The sequence below is a fragment of the Jaculus jaculus genome, chromosome 11 (assembly GCF_020740685.1).
Source record: "Jaculus jaculus isolate mJacJac1 chromosome 11, mJacJac1.mat.Y.cur, whole genome shotgun sequence".
NCBI lineage: Eukaryota > Metazoa > Chordata > Mammalia > Rodentia > Dipodidae > Jaculus > Jaculus jaculus.
The window spans coordinates 48,405,451-48,424,026 of NC_059112.1; the positions used below are offsets into that span (position 1 = coordinate 48,405,451).

At 43.7% G+C, this 18,576-nt stretch overlaps 2 protein-coding genes across 3 annotated transcripts in view; one reads left to right on the top strand and one right to left on the bottom strand.

The window, feature by feature from the left end:
- Fam184b (family with sequence similarity 184 member B) overlaps positions 1 to 4,467 on the top strand; it is a 163,052-nt gene extending 158,585 nt beyond the window's left edge. For both annotated transcript variants that reach the window (XM_045161804.1, XM_045161806.1), the window contains 2 exons: positions 451 to 650; positions 3,350 to 4,467. In XM_045161804.1, coding sequence (XP_045017739.1) covers positions 451 to 650; positions 3,350 to 3,443 — 294 coding nt within the window. In that variant the 3' untranslated portion in view covers positions 3,444 to 4,467. The remainder of the gene's footprint in view (positions 1 to 450; positions 651 to 3,349) is intronic.
- A 4,523-nt stretch (positions 4,468 to 8,990) lies between these two features.
- Med28 (mediator complex subunit 28) lies at positions 8,991 to 18,576 on the bottom strand. The gene is made up of 4 exons (XM_004656145.2): positions 18,413 to 18,576; positions 14,032 to 14,098; positions 13,325 to 13,437; positions 8,991 to 11,605 (listed from the first exon to the last, which is right to left on the bottom strand). Exons 1-4 carry the CDS (start codon positions 18,572 to 18,574, stop codon positions 11,408 to 11,410), a joined length of 540 nt encoding a protein of 179 aa, XP_004656202.2. The 5' UTR covers positions 18,575 to 18,576; the 3' UTR covers positions 8,991 to 11,407.

Here is an 18,576-nt window from a genome sequence, read left to right on the forward strand (position 1 = left end):
GTAGGGTCTCTCTAGCTTCTTAGGCTGACCTAGAACTTAACTCTCTAGTTCCAGGTCTGGCCTCACACTCAGGATCTGACCTCATACTCCTGAGTGTTGGGGCTAAAAGCATGTACCTCCATACCCAGCTTCTTAACATGTTTAAGAAAGAAAGAAAGGAAGAAAGATAGATGGGAAAAAAAATTATTTCAAGGCCTGGGAATATAGTTCAGTGGAACAGAAGCTGTTGGGCATGCTTGCGGCCCTGGACTCCACCCCAGCACTGCAAAACAAAAAAAAATTAATTGGTTTAAACCAAATTAAAGGATTTTATAAACAGTGTGTCTGTATGTAATCTATTAATAAGATAATTGCCTCTAGTGTGTGTCATTTGGGTTGGGTGGGCCTATTCTCTTTTACAATAATGGTTTCGCTTGGCATCACTGATAAGTTTTTGCCTAATACAAACAGAAAAAGAAGATGGAGGAAGTGCCAAGCCGAGTGGTCAGTGTACCCAACCTTGCCTCCTATGCAAAGAACTTCCTGAGTGGAGATCTGAGCTCCAGGATCAATGCTCCTCCCATAACTAAGTCACCCAGCCTGGACCCAAGCCCCAGCTGTGGCCGGCCATACAAACCCACTGAGGTTCAAGATGTGAAAGCTTCCACAAGGTAAGAGTGTGCATGAGGGTGTGAGGCTGTGACTTCATTTCCCCGCTGCTAGGAGGGAAATTGAGATCCTTCTAGGCCACCTGCTAAATAGTTGGCATTTGATCTAAAGAGTAGCAGGAGACCTGACTTGGAGCAATGACAATCTAGCCAAATGGGACCACTGCATCAGAGAAGGGAATTACATCATTCTTTTGAAGAGGTACCAAATTTCAGAAGGCTTCCCTCCCCGCTTTCCATGAAATTAATTTAGCTGAGAAGTTCTACACAGTGAGACCCTACCTCGAAAAAATAAAATAAAATAAAATTTAGCTGGCTGGAGCCGGGCATGGTGGCACACACCTTTAATCCCAGCACTTGGGAGGCAGAGGTAGGAGGATCACAGTGAGTTTGAGGCCACCCTGAGACTACATAGTGAATTCCAGGTCAGACCCTACCTCAAAAGAACAACAAAATTTAGCTTACTGTCCAATTTATGCTTGCAATAAATAATGATATAAAATGTACCTTTGACTGTCAAGCCAAAAAAACTCCCTTGCAGTCCTCGAAGGAGCCCAGCACTTTTGCTTCATACCTCTGTGGAAACTGAGGCCTAGAGCCTGAACACACTGCTCCACTTGCCAGCTCCAATCAGCATTGATAAACTGTTTCAAGCTATTCTATTACATATGACACTCTATATATGCAGATAGAGACCTTGGAGCCAGGTAACAGGGTGTCAGGTTGCTTGCTGTTTCTTGATATATTAGGCAAATTTCATCACTTCACTGAGCACACAGCATTCTACAGAAGAGACATGTAGCATTGCACAGATTAACCATTTTAACCTTTTTAAAATTTAGTTTACAGCCGGGCATGGTGGCACACGCCTTTAATCCCAGCACTCAGGAAGCAGAGGTAGGAGGATCACCCTGAGTTTGAGGCTACCCTGAGACTCCATAGTGAATTCCAGGTCAGCCTGGGCTAGAGTGAGACCCTACCTCGAAAAAATAAAATAAAATAAAATTTAGCTGGCTGGAGCCGGGCATGGTGGCACACACCTTTAATCCAAGCACTTGGGAGGCAGAGGTAGGAGGATCACAGTGAGTTTGAGGCCACCCTGAGACTACATAGTGAATTCCAGGTCAGACCCTACCTCAAAAGAACAACAAAATTTAGCTTACTGTCCAATTTATGCTTGAAATAAATAATGATATAAAATGTACCTCATCAGGATAGAACCACTAAGAAGGAACCTTCTGTGGTCAAAAAAGGAACTAGATACTCCTGTTCCATTCATCATTCACAACTAGTTTACAACTGCTAACAATTAACAACTAATAATGACAGGATTTTGTGAAAGTCATCCAAGATCTATGAACCAAGCCAAAGAGCGGTGGTACACTCTTTTGATGTCAGCACTTGGGAGGCAGAGGTAGGAGGATGGCTGAGTTCAAGGCCATCCAAAAACTACACAGTGAATTCCAGCTCAGCCTGGTCTAGAATGAGACCTTATCTGGAAACATCAAAAAAAAAAAAAAAAAAAAGTAGCCTTCTGGGTGACATGGAAATTCACATAAGAAATTTCAAGAAGCCAGGCGTGGTACATGCCTTTAGCCTCAGCACTCAGGAGGCAGAGGTAGGAGGATTGCCAGTTTAGAGGCATATCATAACAAAATGAAAAGGGTATCTAAGAACAGAATATATGTGAGAAATGAACAGAAGAGTACCCAGAGAGTTAACAGAAACCTTCTGCTAGCAGGCTGGAAGAGAGGAGACCCTTACAAACTGTTTAAAGAAACAAAGGTCAATCAGGTGGCCCAGATAATTACCTGTTCTTCAAATAAAAGACCAGAGAATATTAAGACATAGGACTCAAAAAAAAAAAAAAAAAAAGACCTAGGACTCAGACAGCAAAGAAAAATCATACATGTAATCAGAGTGAGAAAGTACCCCAAAAGAGAAACACGGATAGAAGGCCAGCAGAAAGCACTGGATGTGGTGGCGCACACCTTTGATCCCAGTACTTGGAAAGCAGAGGTAGGAGGATCACTGTGAATTTGTAGCCAGCCTGAGACTATAAAGTGAGTGCCAGGTCAGCCTGGGCTAGAATGAGACCATACTTCGGGGGGGGGGGGGGGAAAGGTAAGCAGAAAAATGCAGCAAAGTGCTCCTTCCTTCTCAGCCAGCCGGGTAGGAACAATCAGACTTAATGCAAGTTCAGGCCTGGTCACAGGGCAAAGGAGAGGAGGTACCCTCCTGTATGTGGATCAGACATCCAATTAGGGCGGGCCTTGGAAACAGATTCAGGTGCATAAAGAGAGACCCTATTGGCTCATGGAATCAAGGGGCTGATCCAGTTGAGGGCAAGATCTGACTGAACCTTGGACTCAGGGCTGGCCCAGAGGGGCAGACTTGAAGCAGCAGCATGAAGGCTGAGGCATGTTGCTGACAGACATCTTGGGAGAGGACAGCTTCAGACACAAGTTCCAGTTTTGTCAGGATGGACCAAATGACTTCTTCTTGTTCCCTCTCTGGGCTTCTGTCCCTAGTGGCCTGTAAAAAGCTATATTACTCCTATTTCTCCTTCCCTATTGTAGCTGGCCACAGTTTAGTAACTTCTGAAGAAATAACAGGGGTAACAGTTTCCCATGGGAAGATGATAGGGGATTATGTTTATTAAACAATTTTCAAAACCAGATAAGAAACTTGTTTGTTTTTAGGGCACAAGATGGGGAAACAGCTCAACCCAAAGAAGCCCCTCAGAAGCAAGGCTCTCCACACCAGGAATGGTTCACCAAGTACTTTTCATTCTAAAATGGTTTTGGGAGTCCAACCCAAAGAGGATCTTAGGAAAACATCTAACCTAAGTGAAGAAATAAACCAAAACCACCCAACCAAACCACTTTCTGGAAATGATTTACATATGACAGCTAAAACCAATTTTGACATTGACAATTTGAAGTTTTACTGTGACACCTATTCATCTGAAAAATTCTTCATATTGAAAATACAGCAAGCCAGTGTTAGAAAAAGTATCCATAGGAAAATGTTATTGATGGTCTTAATGGCCGATCTACCCATTGTATTTCCAGTGTCTGTAACATTGTACTCCATTTGGTGGGATATCAGACTTGTGACTTCCATGGTCTGCTTTAAAAGTGGTTTCATTTATCCTTTTCTCATTCTCACTTGAGTTACTGTATGTAAAATGGTGTAATTCCAAAATGTATATCTAACCTCAATAGGAAGAGGAATGAAATAGTTTGATATAAACAGAAAAGCCAACTCGGGCCAAAACCAAAACAAACCACATTGACCCAATAAGGAAAAGACTATAGTGTGGTTACATTGCATGTTTTGACAGGCCACAGATTATAGAAGGGACACCACCTACCTCAAATGGGGCTTTGCAAGAATGAAGCAACATATAATATGGGTAAAGCTATAGATCCCCAATCAGACTTCTCAGTGAACATCTGTGCCTCACCACACACTTCAGCTTCAGTGACTGCTGCATCAACGTAGTCTTCTGTGAAGTCTTCTAGAAGTTCTGGTTTCAGAGATCAAAGGCTTTTTGGGATTGGGCCACCTGCCTCCAGTGTTGCTGCCCCACTTCATGGACCAGAAGATTAATGGAGCTGCCCACGGTGCTGAATTTGCTCTCCATACACACCAACTCGTCCTACTCTCTGGTAGAGCAGCACAATTTGACGAGACCTGATACTTCTGGTGGGCAGAGTACTTTCTTCTTCTCTGGTGCTGGCCCACCAAGTGGCTTAAAAACTGATGTTAAGTCTATGCTCTTTGAATAAAACTTTAAACAACTGGAAAATTAAAATTGTTGTGACCTGTATTGCTTTTGTCATAGAAAGATAAAACTACAATGAGCTTAGAAATAGAAAGTTCACAATAAGCTCAAGCAAATCATCTACAACTGGAATGTAGCTAGTTACATACACAAATCATCTTGAGACATATGGTAGTTTGAATCTATGTCCCCATAGATTCAGATGATTTATTTAAGTTTATAACTTGGGTCTCCAGTTGCCTGACTGGAGGAGGTATCACTGGGAGCAGATTCTGGGGTCCAGCCTTAAGGTATCACTGGGGGAAGATGTGAATTTCAGCCCAAAAATATAGAGAGCAGTTTGAGCTCTGAGGGTCCTGCTTGCTATAGGTTTGTGCTTGCTACTTTTGGATGTTGCTGGCTGATGGTGGTCCCTCTCTGCTTAGATTTATGAATGGGAGCCAACTTCTTCCACCACTGATGGAACTTCCCCTGGATCTGTAAGCCTGAAATAAATTCCTTCCTCCCATAAAGCTGTGGTTGGTTGGCTATTCATTCTAGCATTGTTTAACTGTCTACCATAAGACCCATGTAACTACAATTAAAATTCATAAGTTAAGGCTGGAGAGATGGCTTAGTGGTTAAAGCACAAGCCTGCAAAGCCTAAGGACCCAGGCTTGATTCCCCAGGTCCCACATAAACCAGATGCACATGGTGGCACATATGTCTGGAGTTTGTTTGCAGTGGCTAGAGGCCCTGGTGTGCCCATTCTCATTCACTCTTTATCTCTTTCTTCCTCTTTCTGTCTCTAATAAATAAATAAAGATAAAGCTCAAAGTCCAAAAGTTAAAAAAAAATTACAAGTTAAAAGCAAATTTAGGACTGGAGAGATGGCTTAGTGGTTAAGCACTTGCTTGTGAAGCCCATGGACCCTGGTTCGAGGCTCGATTCCCCAGGACCCACGGTAGCCAGATGCACAAGGGGGCACATGCGTCTGGAGTTCGTTTGCAGTGGCTGGAAGCCCTGGCATGCCCATTCTCTCTCTATTTGTCTCTTTCTCCCTCTCTCTCTGTCACTCTCAAATAAGTAAATAAAAATGAACAAAAAATATTTTTTTAAAAAAGCAAATTTATTATCTAAGCAAGATAACTATCTTTTTCAGTGCTGTAATTTGAACCCAGGGCCTCGATTCTGGTAGGGAAGTTCTATACAAGTGAATTATTCCCCTATTCCTAAGAATTTTTAAAACAAAAATACCTGTTGCCTTATCTATAATGCATATTATTTTCTGGTCACAATTTTTCTTTCTTCTGCTCAGGACGAATGTCGGATATAACCTGAAGATACAACATTGGACTGCTATAACCAAGTACCCATGATGAGGTAGTTTATAAACAATATTATAAGTTACTGCTCACAGGCTAGAGGAGAAGCCAAGAGAGCCACCCAAGATCAAGGTGTTAGCAAACCTATGTGTCTGGTGAGAAACTATTCTTCATAAGTGATGCCAGCTGTAGGACCTGACATGGCAGAGGGACAATGGAGTTTGCAGGAACCTCTTTTAAAAAAGTGCTGTGGCCCCATTTATGAGCATAAAGCCTGTTCTCAGGACTCCATCCCCTCCCCACCCAAAGACCCCTCTTCTATCTTATTTGTAAGGACAAAATGCATATGAAAGCTAAGAGTCTACATGGTTCACATGCCTTAATCTGGTTCCATCAATCTCTCAAAAGCAGACCGCTTGCAGGTGATGGTGATGGCTTGGAGGTAACAGTGGCAATAAAGGGAGATTCTAACTGAGGAAGGAGACACAAGATTTGTTGATAAACCTCTTCAGACTATCCTACGGCACAGAATGCAAGAGTTACATATACCTGGTGTATGGGAAGAAATACTTATTCCATACATGTGCAAACTGTCTTACTTGAAGTAAAAAGAATGGATTCCTCCAATCAGTGGCTGAGGACAGGAGTCTGGACCTTCAGCTTCTCTATCACGTTGCAAAATCCAATCAGCAGCAGGATGGAAGCTACTTGGTCAATAATCATTCCTCAGGATCCATCAGGATTCTGTTAACAGTGAGTCTGAAAAATTACATGTAGCTAGAATAGGGACTGCTGCCATTTTAAATTTTATTTAATTAACATTTCTTTTTGTTTTTTTGAGGTAGAATCTCACTCTGGGGACTGCCTTCTTGACAGACAGCTTTTAGTTATCTGTGAGTAGCACTAATGTTCATTCACCTCAACATCACTCCCAGCATGGAATATTGTGGTGTTGGGAATGAACCCATGACCTCATGTATGCCAGGCAAGTGCTCTCCTACAGAGCTTTCCCACACCCCTGCACCAACCTGCCACATTGGTTTTGATCTATTATCTCTTACTTGCTCCTCAATGGTCTGCTCCTGAGTCAAGTAGAGGGCCCTGACATTCACTCAAGTCACCTTCTTTTTATCCCTCTGCAAGGTAAGTACACTTAAGACAATGTAATGGAGCCAGGTATGCTGGCTATTCACTTGGGAGGCTGAGGAAGGAGGATCAGGAGTTAAGACCAGAGTAGGCTACACAATGAATCTGTCTCGAACAAAAGAAAATGAGACCCTGTAATAATAGGTGGCCAACGCTGTTACCCTGGTGCGCAGCGCAGCATCTCCGTCACCATCTGCCCATGTGCATCCTCTCAGACTTGCACAGCTGTCCAGAGCACCTGGGTGTATTCTTCAGCTATCTGGCTCACATGCCAAGTGGATACCATCTATACTCACACACACACCACTGGATGGCTGGCTCTCCTTGTCAGGTGCATGGGGGGTAGTTATTAACACTACCCGCTCCGGGAGCACATCCTAAGCAGCTGTGTTCATTAGGTACTGGGATGCCAGTGCCATCAGCCTTCTCAGAAAGAGGGTTAGGAGATGTCTTCTTCAGCTTTGGCTGGCAGACTTCACTCTTAAGTGGGGCTTCAGCCCAGGGTGGAGGCTTTCAGAAAGTAGAAAGGCAATTTTCATTGGCTAGCTCAAAAACTTTAACAACGGGATCATCTACCTTAACACATTTAGGCTTTTTTTTTGTTTTGTTTTTAAACTGGGAACTAGACTAGTGTAAGGATGAAGCTGTAATTGGTTGGGAGGGAAAAGGTGTTTCTCATCAAGTTTATTCCACAGGGTCTTTGGTGACTTCTTGATGAGCATACTTCATCACAGCCTCAAGGGTTTCTGAGGGCATTCCAAAGCTCTGTACTGCACTATGTCCAGCACAATAATATGAGGTAAGTTCTGGTCAGTTAGCTTCTGGACATCATTAGAGACAGGTCATCCTATCCCGGTCTGTGCAGAGCCAAGAATGGTCTGACAGTACAGGAAATGTCCGGAAAAGATCAATGGGAGCAACTGTGCAGACTGCCTATGAGAGGGGCACATGCTGGGCAGGAATAACCTTGATGCTAGGCAGAGACACAGTAGGATTGGCACAACCAATGGTGGGAATTTTTGTAACTACACTTTTCACAGTGGCTCATGAAGGGGGAACTGAACGGATCTCTTCTATGACTCAGGAGACAACACTACAAATGTCATATTAGACATTGGGTAGAAAAAAGAAACAGAAGACGAAAGGGTATCCATTTAACTTGTCACTTGTGACCAATGACAATCACAAGCACAGGACAGTGGATAAGGGTCTGGGAAAGAGGACAGAAGCTCTGGATCTGGGCAACATTGAGATGGATTTGGGTGATCTGTAGGCAATGATCTAGAGACAGTGGATGTGGCAGAAATCACAGAAACGGGTTAAGTCCTAGAAAAGGCAATTAGCCTGGGACACCTAACACCTGGGGAAGATGTGTCTCATACAGGGTAGGCCTGGGACCAACGGCACCTGGAGAAAGACAGGTCTTACACACAGGGCAGGATCTTAGCAGCTACAGAGCAGCCCTGCATTTGGGGGAAGGGTTCCTGTAGGAGTTGAAGACAAGTGAGTTTCTGTTCATCAACCAGCAAGATGTCATTTAAAAAGAAAAATATGGGCTGGAGAGATGGCTTAGCAGTTAAGGCTGTGAAGCCTAGGAACTCATGTTTGAATATCCAGGTCTCACATAGCAAGATGCACTAACCAAATATGCAATGTTGCGCATGTGCACTAGGGGGTGCACATGTCTGGGGTTTGTTTGCAGCAACTGAAGGCCCTGGTGTGCCCTTTCAATCTCTCTCTAATAAAGAAGAGTTGTTAACAAGCTCTAGCAGATAACCTCAGATCACGGAGATGAACTTCCAAACCAGCCAGTTATGGAGGAAGGGAATTTATTGAAGACAGAGGGGAAGTTGTATGATGGCAGAAAGAGCTGGCCTGCTTTCACAGGTCCAAGCAGAGAGAAGAGCCACCAACACCAGTGCTTGCAGGCACACCCAGGAACTGCAGGCAGAACTCAGGCACTGTGCACATCTTTAGACTGGAATTCCAAATCCACCCCCATACCTTAGGACTGGACCCTAAGATCCGCCCAGTGACACCTCCTGTCTATGACACCTCATGAATATATTGGGGGCCATTCATTTAAAATACCACACAAACTGACAAGATTTAAAATTGTTTATTTGACATTGCTCTGAATTTAGTTAAGTAATTAACTTATACATAGACTAATTCAAAATATTTTCATTAAGCACCAAGAACAATTTCCAGTATTTTCACCAAGAACAACTTTATTACTGAAAGACTAATGAAAATGTAACAGATTGTGGAAAAGGGAGTGGAAAGCAGGTTAAGAGCCACAGGTGGAAAGGCGTACTGTGAGGTACTGTCCTCCTGACAGGAATAGACGGGTACATTCATAAGCCAGTGATTACCTATGTCCCCACTGATAAGTGCCCTCACTGGAATGGGGGTGGAAGAGGAGACAAATTAGGACAACCTGATGGGAATATGGCTAATCAGTAGAATGCTCATAAAGGTCCCAATAAAAATTATTTTTAAAAAGAGGTAGTCGCATTAGGTTTTTACCAAGAAATCTAAAACTGCCAGTCAGAGCTGCTTTTTCTTTTCCCCCAAGGTAAAGCCTCATTCTAGCCCAGGCTGGCCTTGAACTCACAGCTATCCTCCTACTTCTGCCTCCCAAGTGCTGGGATTAAAGGTGTGGATCACCATGCCCTGGCTTGGTACTTCTAATTAGCATAATTAGTATGAGACCACCAGTCAAAACCTTATGTGAGTAACAGCAATCATTTTTGTTATTTTTTTAAGATAAAAGTCTCATGTCACCCAGGCTGATCTCACACTTGCTGTGTAACAGGATGACTTTGAACTGATCTTCCTTTGTACCTACCAGAACTTGGGAGTACATGTCTGCCACTGGGTCTCACCTAGAACAACTTCTGAAAGCTATGCTTACCTTATCCATTCTAAGAGGGACTGTGTTGGCTTTAGGCGGTACACATAGGTCCACGTGGCAAGTATCATACAACCAAGCCCGCAAAGATAAAAAGCACCATATAAAAAATAAATGTGATCTCTTAGGTTCAAGGGGAATAATGCCTAATTCTTGGGGACATATGCAGCAACAGACATAAAGACAAGTATGAATCATAACCCTTAAGGAAAAACTGAAAAGGTTGGTAAGAAACGCATACACAAAATCCTGTGCCCTGGGGACAATGGACGCTTCACAGACCAGGGGGCATCCAGAACCACAAGGACACTAATGAGTGTCAATGTGAGGGACATGAAGGCTGTAGACCAACACAGGCCAAGACATTGACTGGGAGACACTACTAAGGACAGTGCAGTGTTTGCTCTGGTTAAGGGATGTAATCTGCTCTGAGAAGGTAAAACTGCACCAACCTCAAAGCAGGGATAATCTACGTCATCTTTTAACTCCTTACAGTTCACCGATGTCCCCACTGTGACACTACTGAGACAAGGTCTGCCTTGTCCTTACACTGACCAGGGCAGCATGGTTCTGTTTCATCCCCAACTAAGTAAGCATGATGCAAATATAAGCTCACCCCAAGTAGAAGCCGACGTCAAACCTCCTATACTCAGCACACTAACAGCATAGTTGAACCTTTTGTAACTCCCTCACAAAATGTGCAAACTGTGTACTGTTCTGGAAGCGTAACATGCTGTGTTAAGACTCCTCTTCCTGAGGCAGTTCAAAGTCTTGAAAAAGAAAATTTACGCATTTGTCTGCACTACCACGGATGAATAGCTATTAAAGCCAACAATCAAATTACCTCCTGCTTCTCAGATTATTACTTCTTTCCTTCAGTCCTAACAAACTAGCAACCAGAAAAATGGAGATGAAGCTATGGAAAGATATTTAACCCAACAAAGACTCCATGAAGGAAGAGGGAATCTGTGTCATTACCCTGACAATCTGAACTTACTAAAAACAAAAAATCTTACTTGACTTACCAAAGACATGCACTTTCAAAGTACCCAAGAAGCTAGGACTGAGGAGCCTAAGGCAGGGGGCTGCACTCCAGGCCAGCCTGGTGTGGACAGTGAGACCTTGTCTCAGGAGAGAGTAAGAGCTGACACTCAAAAATAATAGTGGGTTGCTCCCAGCACTCAGGAGGCAGAGAGATAGGAGGGTCGCCAATGAGTTCGAGGCCACCCTGAGACTACACAGTGAAGTCCAGGTCAGCCCGAACTACAGTTGAGACCCTACCTCAAAAACAAAACAAAACAAAACAAAACAAAAAACACCATAATAACAACAGTGGGAACATAAAATTAGCATTAAATTATTCTTTTTTTTTTTTTTAACCGAAGTAGGATCTCACCCTAGCTCAGGCTGACGTGGAATTCACTATGTAGTCTCAGGGAGGCTTCGAACTCACAGAAATCCTCCTACCTCTATCTCCTAGGTGCTGAGATTAAAGGCATGTGCCACCACACCCAGCCTATCATTCTTCAACAGAGTTCTTCCAGAATGCCATACGGAAGGAAGCTTGATCAGCTGTCTGGACAGGAATCCGCGCTGGCCAGGGCACTCAGGTCTGCTTCATAGGTGCAGGAATGTTGGCAGATGCCTGCTCGAGGTAGGCCAAGGAGCCTTGAGGGACTTCGGCTGGCTTTTTGTGCTGTGCATTGATGTCCTCCAGCACCTGCTGCCAGTGCCTCAGCTTTGTCAAGTGCTTCTGGACCAGAGCATCTTTCCGTTGCAATTCATTCCTTAGTTCTGATACATCCTACAGATGAAAGTGATGGGGGGAAGGGAGAGTGATGGAGTAATTAAGAGTAAACTTAAGGCAATGGAGTTCCTTATTAGTTAAGAGCACATTGAGAAGGCTAAGCCTTATAATTCAGCCTTGTAATGCCAGGTACTCAGGAGACTGGACACGAAAATCACAAGCATGAAGCCTGCATGAGGTTAACCCAGGCAACTTAGTAAGAGATTGTCTCAATTTTAAAAGTAAAAGGAGCACTAGAAAGATGGCTCAGCAGTTAAAGGGACTTGTTTGCAAAACCTGACAGCCTCAGTCCAATTTCCCAGTACTCATATAAAGCCTTATGCACAAAGTGGTGCCTGTGTCTGGAATTTGTAGCAGCAAGAGGCCTTGGCATGACCATTTTCTCTTTCTCCCTTCCTCTCCTAGCAAAAAAATTAGATCACTTGACTACCATGTGGAAGGGTCTAGGTTAAATTAAAAATACTGAGGAGGGGCTGGAGAGAGAGATGGCTAAGCAGTTAAGGTGTTTGCCTCAAAGCCAAAGGATCCTGGTTGGACTCTCCAGGACCCATGTAAGCCAGATGCACAAAGTAGCGCACACATCTGGAGTTCATCTGCAGTGGCTGGAGGCCCTGGTGTGCCCATTATCTCTCTCTCTCTTTCTCTAATAAATAAGAAATAAAAATAAAAATAAAAATACTGAGGAGGACCATGTGTGATGCCACCCAGGTTTAATCCCAGCACTTGAGAGGCAGAGGTAGGAGGATTGCCATGAGTTTGAGGCCACCCTGAGATGACATAGCAAATTCCAGGTCAGCCTGGACTAAAGTGAGACCCTACCTTGAAGAAAAAAAACAAAAAACAAAAAACCACCACCACCAAAAAGGGGAAAAAAAAATACTGTGGACATGACTGTGCCATACAAGATTTTCTTTTCTTTTCCCCTCTCTCTGCTATAGACCTTGGTGTTTTGCTTTTGAAATGAGTCTATAATTAAAACCTATTTTAAATTTCTCTAGTAACATAGAGGCATTCCCCAGCTTCCAAGCTTGTGCCATTTCCTAAGAACCCTGGTGGGGCAGGTTCGTTGTCTCTGGGTGGGGGTGGGGGAGTCCTATAGGTAGAAAGATGCTCCAAGCAAAGGGACTTGGGCCCTGCCTGCTCTCCTGCTTCTGTGAAATTCATTTTGGAATTTTTCATGCTCAGTTTCAAAAATAACCTTAATTGTTCTTGTTAACTAAATAATGTATTTTCATTGTTGTAACCTAAGAAAGTAAAAAGAAAAAATGAGAAATGTTTGGGGGTTGAGGGGAGCACAATTATGTGGCAGGCTTCTGAAACCTTGTCATAACAATGGTGAAAGAGGTGGAATAGAACTTCCCAGAAGTGGGCCTGACTCACTGGTTAGTAAACAATGAGAAACCCTGCCTCAAACAAGGTAGAACATGGAGCTCTGATCAATCAGCTCACTCTCCCTACTGCTCTTGTTCACTTAATGTTGGCAAGGAGGTGATGTCTGGCCTCTGCTCGCTCTATCATCTTTCTCATGCCACCACAGGGCTTTCCGTTGAGACTGTAAGCCAAAATAAACAATTTTCCTCCAATCAGCTGCTTTGGGTTACATGTTTTCCCAGCAACAACAAGGTAACTGCAACAAGGTGCATCTATTTCAAAGCATAATTGAACTCCTGATAACACTTGCTTTTCCTAGAAGTTGAAGAAAAACTGAGTTTGTACCTCTTTGATAACCTGCTCTGGTTTCTGAACAGACAACTGCAATCTTTTTTGTAGAAAAAAGCACTCTGTCTGTCTTGCAACATCCAGAAACTTCTGGATACATTGATCAACACCTAAAAAAAAAAATTAATTAATTAAATTTGGAAAAACACTAGATGTATGTATCTCCCATGTAAATAAATAGTCAGATATTAAAAGAGCATTTTCTTATATTTAAAATACAGGATTTTACTCCTGACCATAGCAGTAACAACCCCCAACTTCCCATGTGCAAACATGTCATATCAGCTACTTTTATCAGGTTAAAGCCTTTCAGAATATGCAAGCCAGGTCTTCTGAAGAGGTAAAACCTAGATAGATATTCAGCAATTAGGACCACAATTTCCATGTAAACTGGAACATTTAAAATATGGTACAAAGCCAGAAGTACTGGCTGCTCTGGGGACCTAGCACAGGAGATGAAGAATAAAGACAGCACACTTCCCTCTGAACATCTGTTCAAAATCAACAAAATTTGTGGGTTTATAGAAATGTATTCACAGGAGTAGTCTTCTTGACCTAGTACGCATATGCAAAGGGGATTATCTGCATGCAGCTTCTGCCTTGGAAAAGTTCTCTTAGGATGTAAGTAGAACAGAGCACACTAAGGGTAAAAGCAGCAGTGAGAAATCCTGCTGAAAGTAAACACTCTAAGAGGGAATTCTTACCAGTTCGAATTTCTTCCTGATCAGTGCCGTTCACATAATCCTGACTCACAAGAGAAGCGAAGCAAGCCTGTGTGATCAAAACAAAAGATGTCTGCAGGTAGCCTACAGAATGGGAGAAAATCTCTACCAGCTATACAACTGACAGAGGATTTAGGATTTACAAAGAACTAAAAACAAACAAACAAACAAACAAAAAACCTCAATTTAGTAAAACAAACAAACAAAAGCACTCAATGGAGTTCTCAGAAGAAATACAAATGACCAGTAAGTATTTAAAAAATGTTCAACAAACTGGGCGTGGAGGCGCATGCCTTTAATCCCAGCACTAGGGAGGCAGAGGTAGAAGGATTGCCATGAGTTCAGGCCACTCTGAGACTCCATAGTAAATTCCAGGTCAGCTTGGGCTAGAGTGAGACCCTACCTCGAAAAACAAAAAACAAACAAACAAAAATGTCCAACAAAGCCAGGCGTGGTGGCTCACACCAGAGATAGGAGGATCGCCATGAGTTCAAGGCCACCCTGAGACTACACAGTAAATTCCAGGTCAGCCTGAGCTGAGGTAGAGTAAAACCCTACCTCAGAAACACCCCCCCCCCAAAAAAAAAGTTCAACATTCTAGGGAAATGCAAAATAAACCTACTTTGAGATTCTAATCTCATCAGTCAAAATGACTATGACTATCAAGACAGCCAATGACAACAGATGCTGGCAGGGTGTGGATAAAGAACCCTTATCCATTGCTGGTGGAAATGTAAACTGGTACAGCCATTATGGAAATCAGTGTGGAAGCCTCTACTACTAAGGCACATGTGCACCAATGCTTTTTATGGCTCTATCCACAACTAAGAAATGAGGTCAGCCCAGATGTCCATCAACTAATGAATTAATAAGGAAGGTGTGTTACATATATACAATGGCTATTCAGCTGCAAGAAAAATGAAATTATGAAATTTGCAGAATGGATGGATCTGTAAAAGATTATATTAAGTGAGGTAACACGGGTTCAGAAAGTCAAAAGCCACACATCCTCTCTCATATATGGATCCTGGTTTCAAATTTTTAGATTTGTGGGTAAGCTAAGAGTCAGTGGTAGAGTCCAGGAAGCTAGAAAAGGGCCTTGAGGGAGATGGGAGAAGGGCTCCAGGAAAAGGTACAGTAGGTAAGTAAGTAGAGAGGAAGAATGGAGGGGGGGTGGAATTGTGTACTGGGGAACAGGGGTGAGGTGGATGGAGGAAAGGAAGGGGTGGGAGAAAAGTTTATCAAAACTAAAGTTGTTATGAATAAACCATATGGAAATCTACTTTTTGGTTAACCAATTGTGTGTACATATATCATACATATTACATATAATATACATGATTTATAACACATACTTTAAAAGAGTTTGGCCAGAAGTACCCCATGGGGGTATAAATGCTGCATCCACAAGCCATAAGTTGTCACAGAAAAATTTCAGTAGCAGGGTTGGGATACCTCCCAGTGAAATGTTGATCAGCAAGGTCCTTGAGGTCCCCCAAAACATTACAGGCCATTGCCAAGGTTCTGGGATGCCACCACAACTAAACAGTAAGACCTTGTTGCTAAAGACACCACATCCTTTGGCTGCAGGACATTGAGAAATCAAAAGAATTGAACTGGAAGCCTCCTCCCTGCTGCGTAGCTGTCCCAGTGCCTGAAAGTACTATGATGCCTGTTGGGTGAGAAAAGCCATCAATGGTCTTTACCAGCTGTGGACTTTGAAAGCAACACAATTGGCCACCAAGTGCAATAGTGGCATATCTGTTATGGGGATAACCAATTGTTCTCTAACTTGATCTGAAGCCTGTTCCTATGGTAGGGAATTCATGTATGATGCTGAAAATCTAGTGAAAAGCCTGTGGCTAGGGTCACAAACCCTCAGGAGGAAGTTTTTTTTTAACTGTTGTTTGACTACATGGATATATTATACCCATCAAACTGCCATCTAAATACTTATACTTATGCATATATATTAATGCTGCTCTCACCTTTTGTTAGAGGTCTGTCTTTTCAGTTGGCAGTGACTGTTGGAGAAGACTCAAACTCATAAAAGTGCTGAGATGAAGTGCCAGGTAAGCACTTAGTGAGACATCTCTATGATACCCTCCAGTGGTTCAAAGGCCATAGCAGAAGAGGTGATAAAAAGAACAGTAAGAGTGAAAGGATAGAGAGGAGTGCTTTGGAATGCTGTACATACATAAAGTGGCTGTATTCATAACCTCATAGATGCTGTGCTATACCTATCTGCATAAGATCTCCATAATATTGGGCCCATCCGCTGGTTGTCAGGGATGGTGAAAGACAGGGGAAAGAAGAGATCAATATAGAAGAAGGAATAGTGGGAAAGAAGTGAACTGAACATTCAGTGGAGAGGGGTTGAGGGACAAAGGAGGACAGTGAGAGGGGATTATGTAAATTTTTAATAAAAAATGTCTTACACATCAAAATGTTACTTCTGAGTAACAAACAACTTCTGAGGTCATTCAATGAGTTGACAGCAGTTGAATTTGCAAATAAGATGACATCATGACAATGAGAACACTGGGTAGCTGAGTCTCAACTAGCCTGGACAATGAGACACTGGTATTTGCCAGCACCATCATTTGACCTCTCCTTGACCACCTACACCTCCTTCCATCTTTCTCCACACCAAGGTCTGAACATTCTTCAAATCCAGTGAGGTACCTCCTGCTGACCCTCACATGAGCTATCACCCACTCAAGATGCCATCTGTCCACTTCCTAAATGGTTCTCTTCCCTTCTGCTCATGCTCCATCCTGGAACTCTCTTTTACATAATTAACTGCCATTATGATGCATTCTTTTCATGCCCCCTACTAGTGGATAGAAATTTTGCTAGTGGTGTTAACCACCTTATCTGAGCACTGGAATGCGTTTAGTAAGTAAAGGTGTTTGCTGTTAAATATATATACACATATTGTTTATTTATTTGGGAGACAGACACACACTGGGCACACCAGGGCCTCTTGACCTGCCAACAAACTCCAGACACAAGCTCCTCTTAGTGCATCTGCTGGCTTTATGTGGGTACTTGGAAACAGAACCTAGGCCAGCAGGTTTTGCAAGCAAGCACCTTTAACCTCTCAGGCCACCTTCCAGCCCGACAAATATACATTAGTGGGTGGCCTAAGAGGACAAGGTTGGTGTCCCATTGATAACATAGTTCCAAAGGAGCACCAAGTGATATGTATATGTAAGTAATCCACAGAGGTGTGGATCACTCTCAGGAAATGCACCAAGGTGACCCTCCAATGCAGGACAATGCCTGAAAGAGAACAGAATGGCAGCTTAAATAGATAGGAGTACAGCCCTGTCAGCAACGAGCAACCTACACCTGGCGAGGGGCACTGCAGGTAGACACCCAAAAGTCACTCATCAGCCAGATGTGCGGCCCCTCCAGAAAAAACAATTCTCCTGCCCTCAGTTTCTCATTTGATCTATAGACAATCACAGGGATTCCCCATTCCTGCAACGACTCAACAAATCAAACCACTCATTCTGTGCACTACTTTAAAAAGTTCACTACTTTTATGTTCGAGGGGATCACAAAGCTGAGGTGGCCATCCTAGATACAAAAAGGCTATGAACAGTGTGGGAGGAAACCTAATGTAAGGAATTTTAGTTCTAGGCCTTTCTTACTCCCTAACGAAGTAACAATGAAAGCAGAGACCTTTACAGACAATTGGAAAGTCATGGAGAATTAAAATGTATGGCAAACCAAAATAAATATGCTGTTTAGGGCTACAAAGATGGCTTAGCAGTTAAGGTGCCTGACTTCGAAGTCAAATGACCTAAATTCGATTCCCCAGAACCCACATAATCCAGATGCACAAGGGGGCGCATGCGTCTGGAGTTCGTTTTCAGTGGTTGGAGACCCTAGGGCGACCATTCTCCCTCGGTATCTCTTCTCTCTTTGCTTAGAAATAATAAAATAAAATGCTGTTAAAGTATGCTTTGGGAGAGGCCAGAGTGCTTAGTCCTCACCTTCCACCAACTCGAAGTTTGGCTTTGGGCAAAGTTAACTTCTCTGAGAGCCTCGGTTTCTGCAACCGTACAGAGAGGTGATGCCAGCCGGGCGGGGTAGCGCCTGCCTTCGATACCAGCGCGCGCAGGCGGGGGCACGAGCAGGGCCCGACCCGAAGGCTAGCTGCTAACGGGTGAGCTCGTACCAGACACGCAGAGAGAGGAGGGGTGAGAAGGGCCCGAGGCTCACCGGAAGACGCCCCCGCCTCGTCCTCGGGGCCGCAGCACCCCACAAGTATACGGGGAGCTGGGCGGAAGACCGAGGGACCCCGAGCACAGGGACGAAGGGAGGCCTGCGACAGACCAAAGCCTCGGCTCACCTCGAAGGACGACTCCAGCTCGTCCACCAACGTACTATTCGATGATCTGGAAGCTCCAGGCGCCGCTTGCAGGAGCGAGGCCTGGCCCGGGAGGCCCGGCGGCGGCGGCGGCGGGGGACCGGGGGGCTGCCCGGTGAACATGCCGCCCAGGGGAGCCGCCATGT

What these genes read in the sequence shown, in the direction of transcription:
- Med28 (XM_004656145.2), bottom strand. Translation starts at nt 18,574, where the DNA reads ATGGCGGCTCCCCTGGGCGGCATGTTCACCGGGCAGCCCCCCGGTCCC. An exon ending in AGCTGGAGTCGTCCTTCGAG is followed by an intron (nt 14,099 to 18,412) that starts GTGAGCCGAGGC and finishes TTGATCACACAG; the next exon opens with GCTTGCTTCGCTTCTCTTGT. An exon ending in CAGAGCAGGTTATCAAAGAG is followed by an intron (nt 11,606 to 13,324) that starts GTACAAACTCAG and finishes TTTCATCTGTAG; the next exon opens with GATGTATCAGAACTAAGGAA.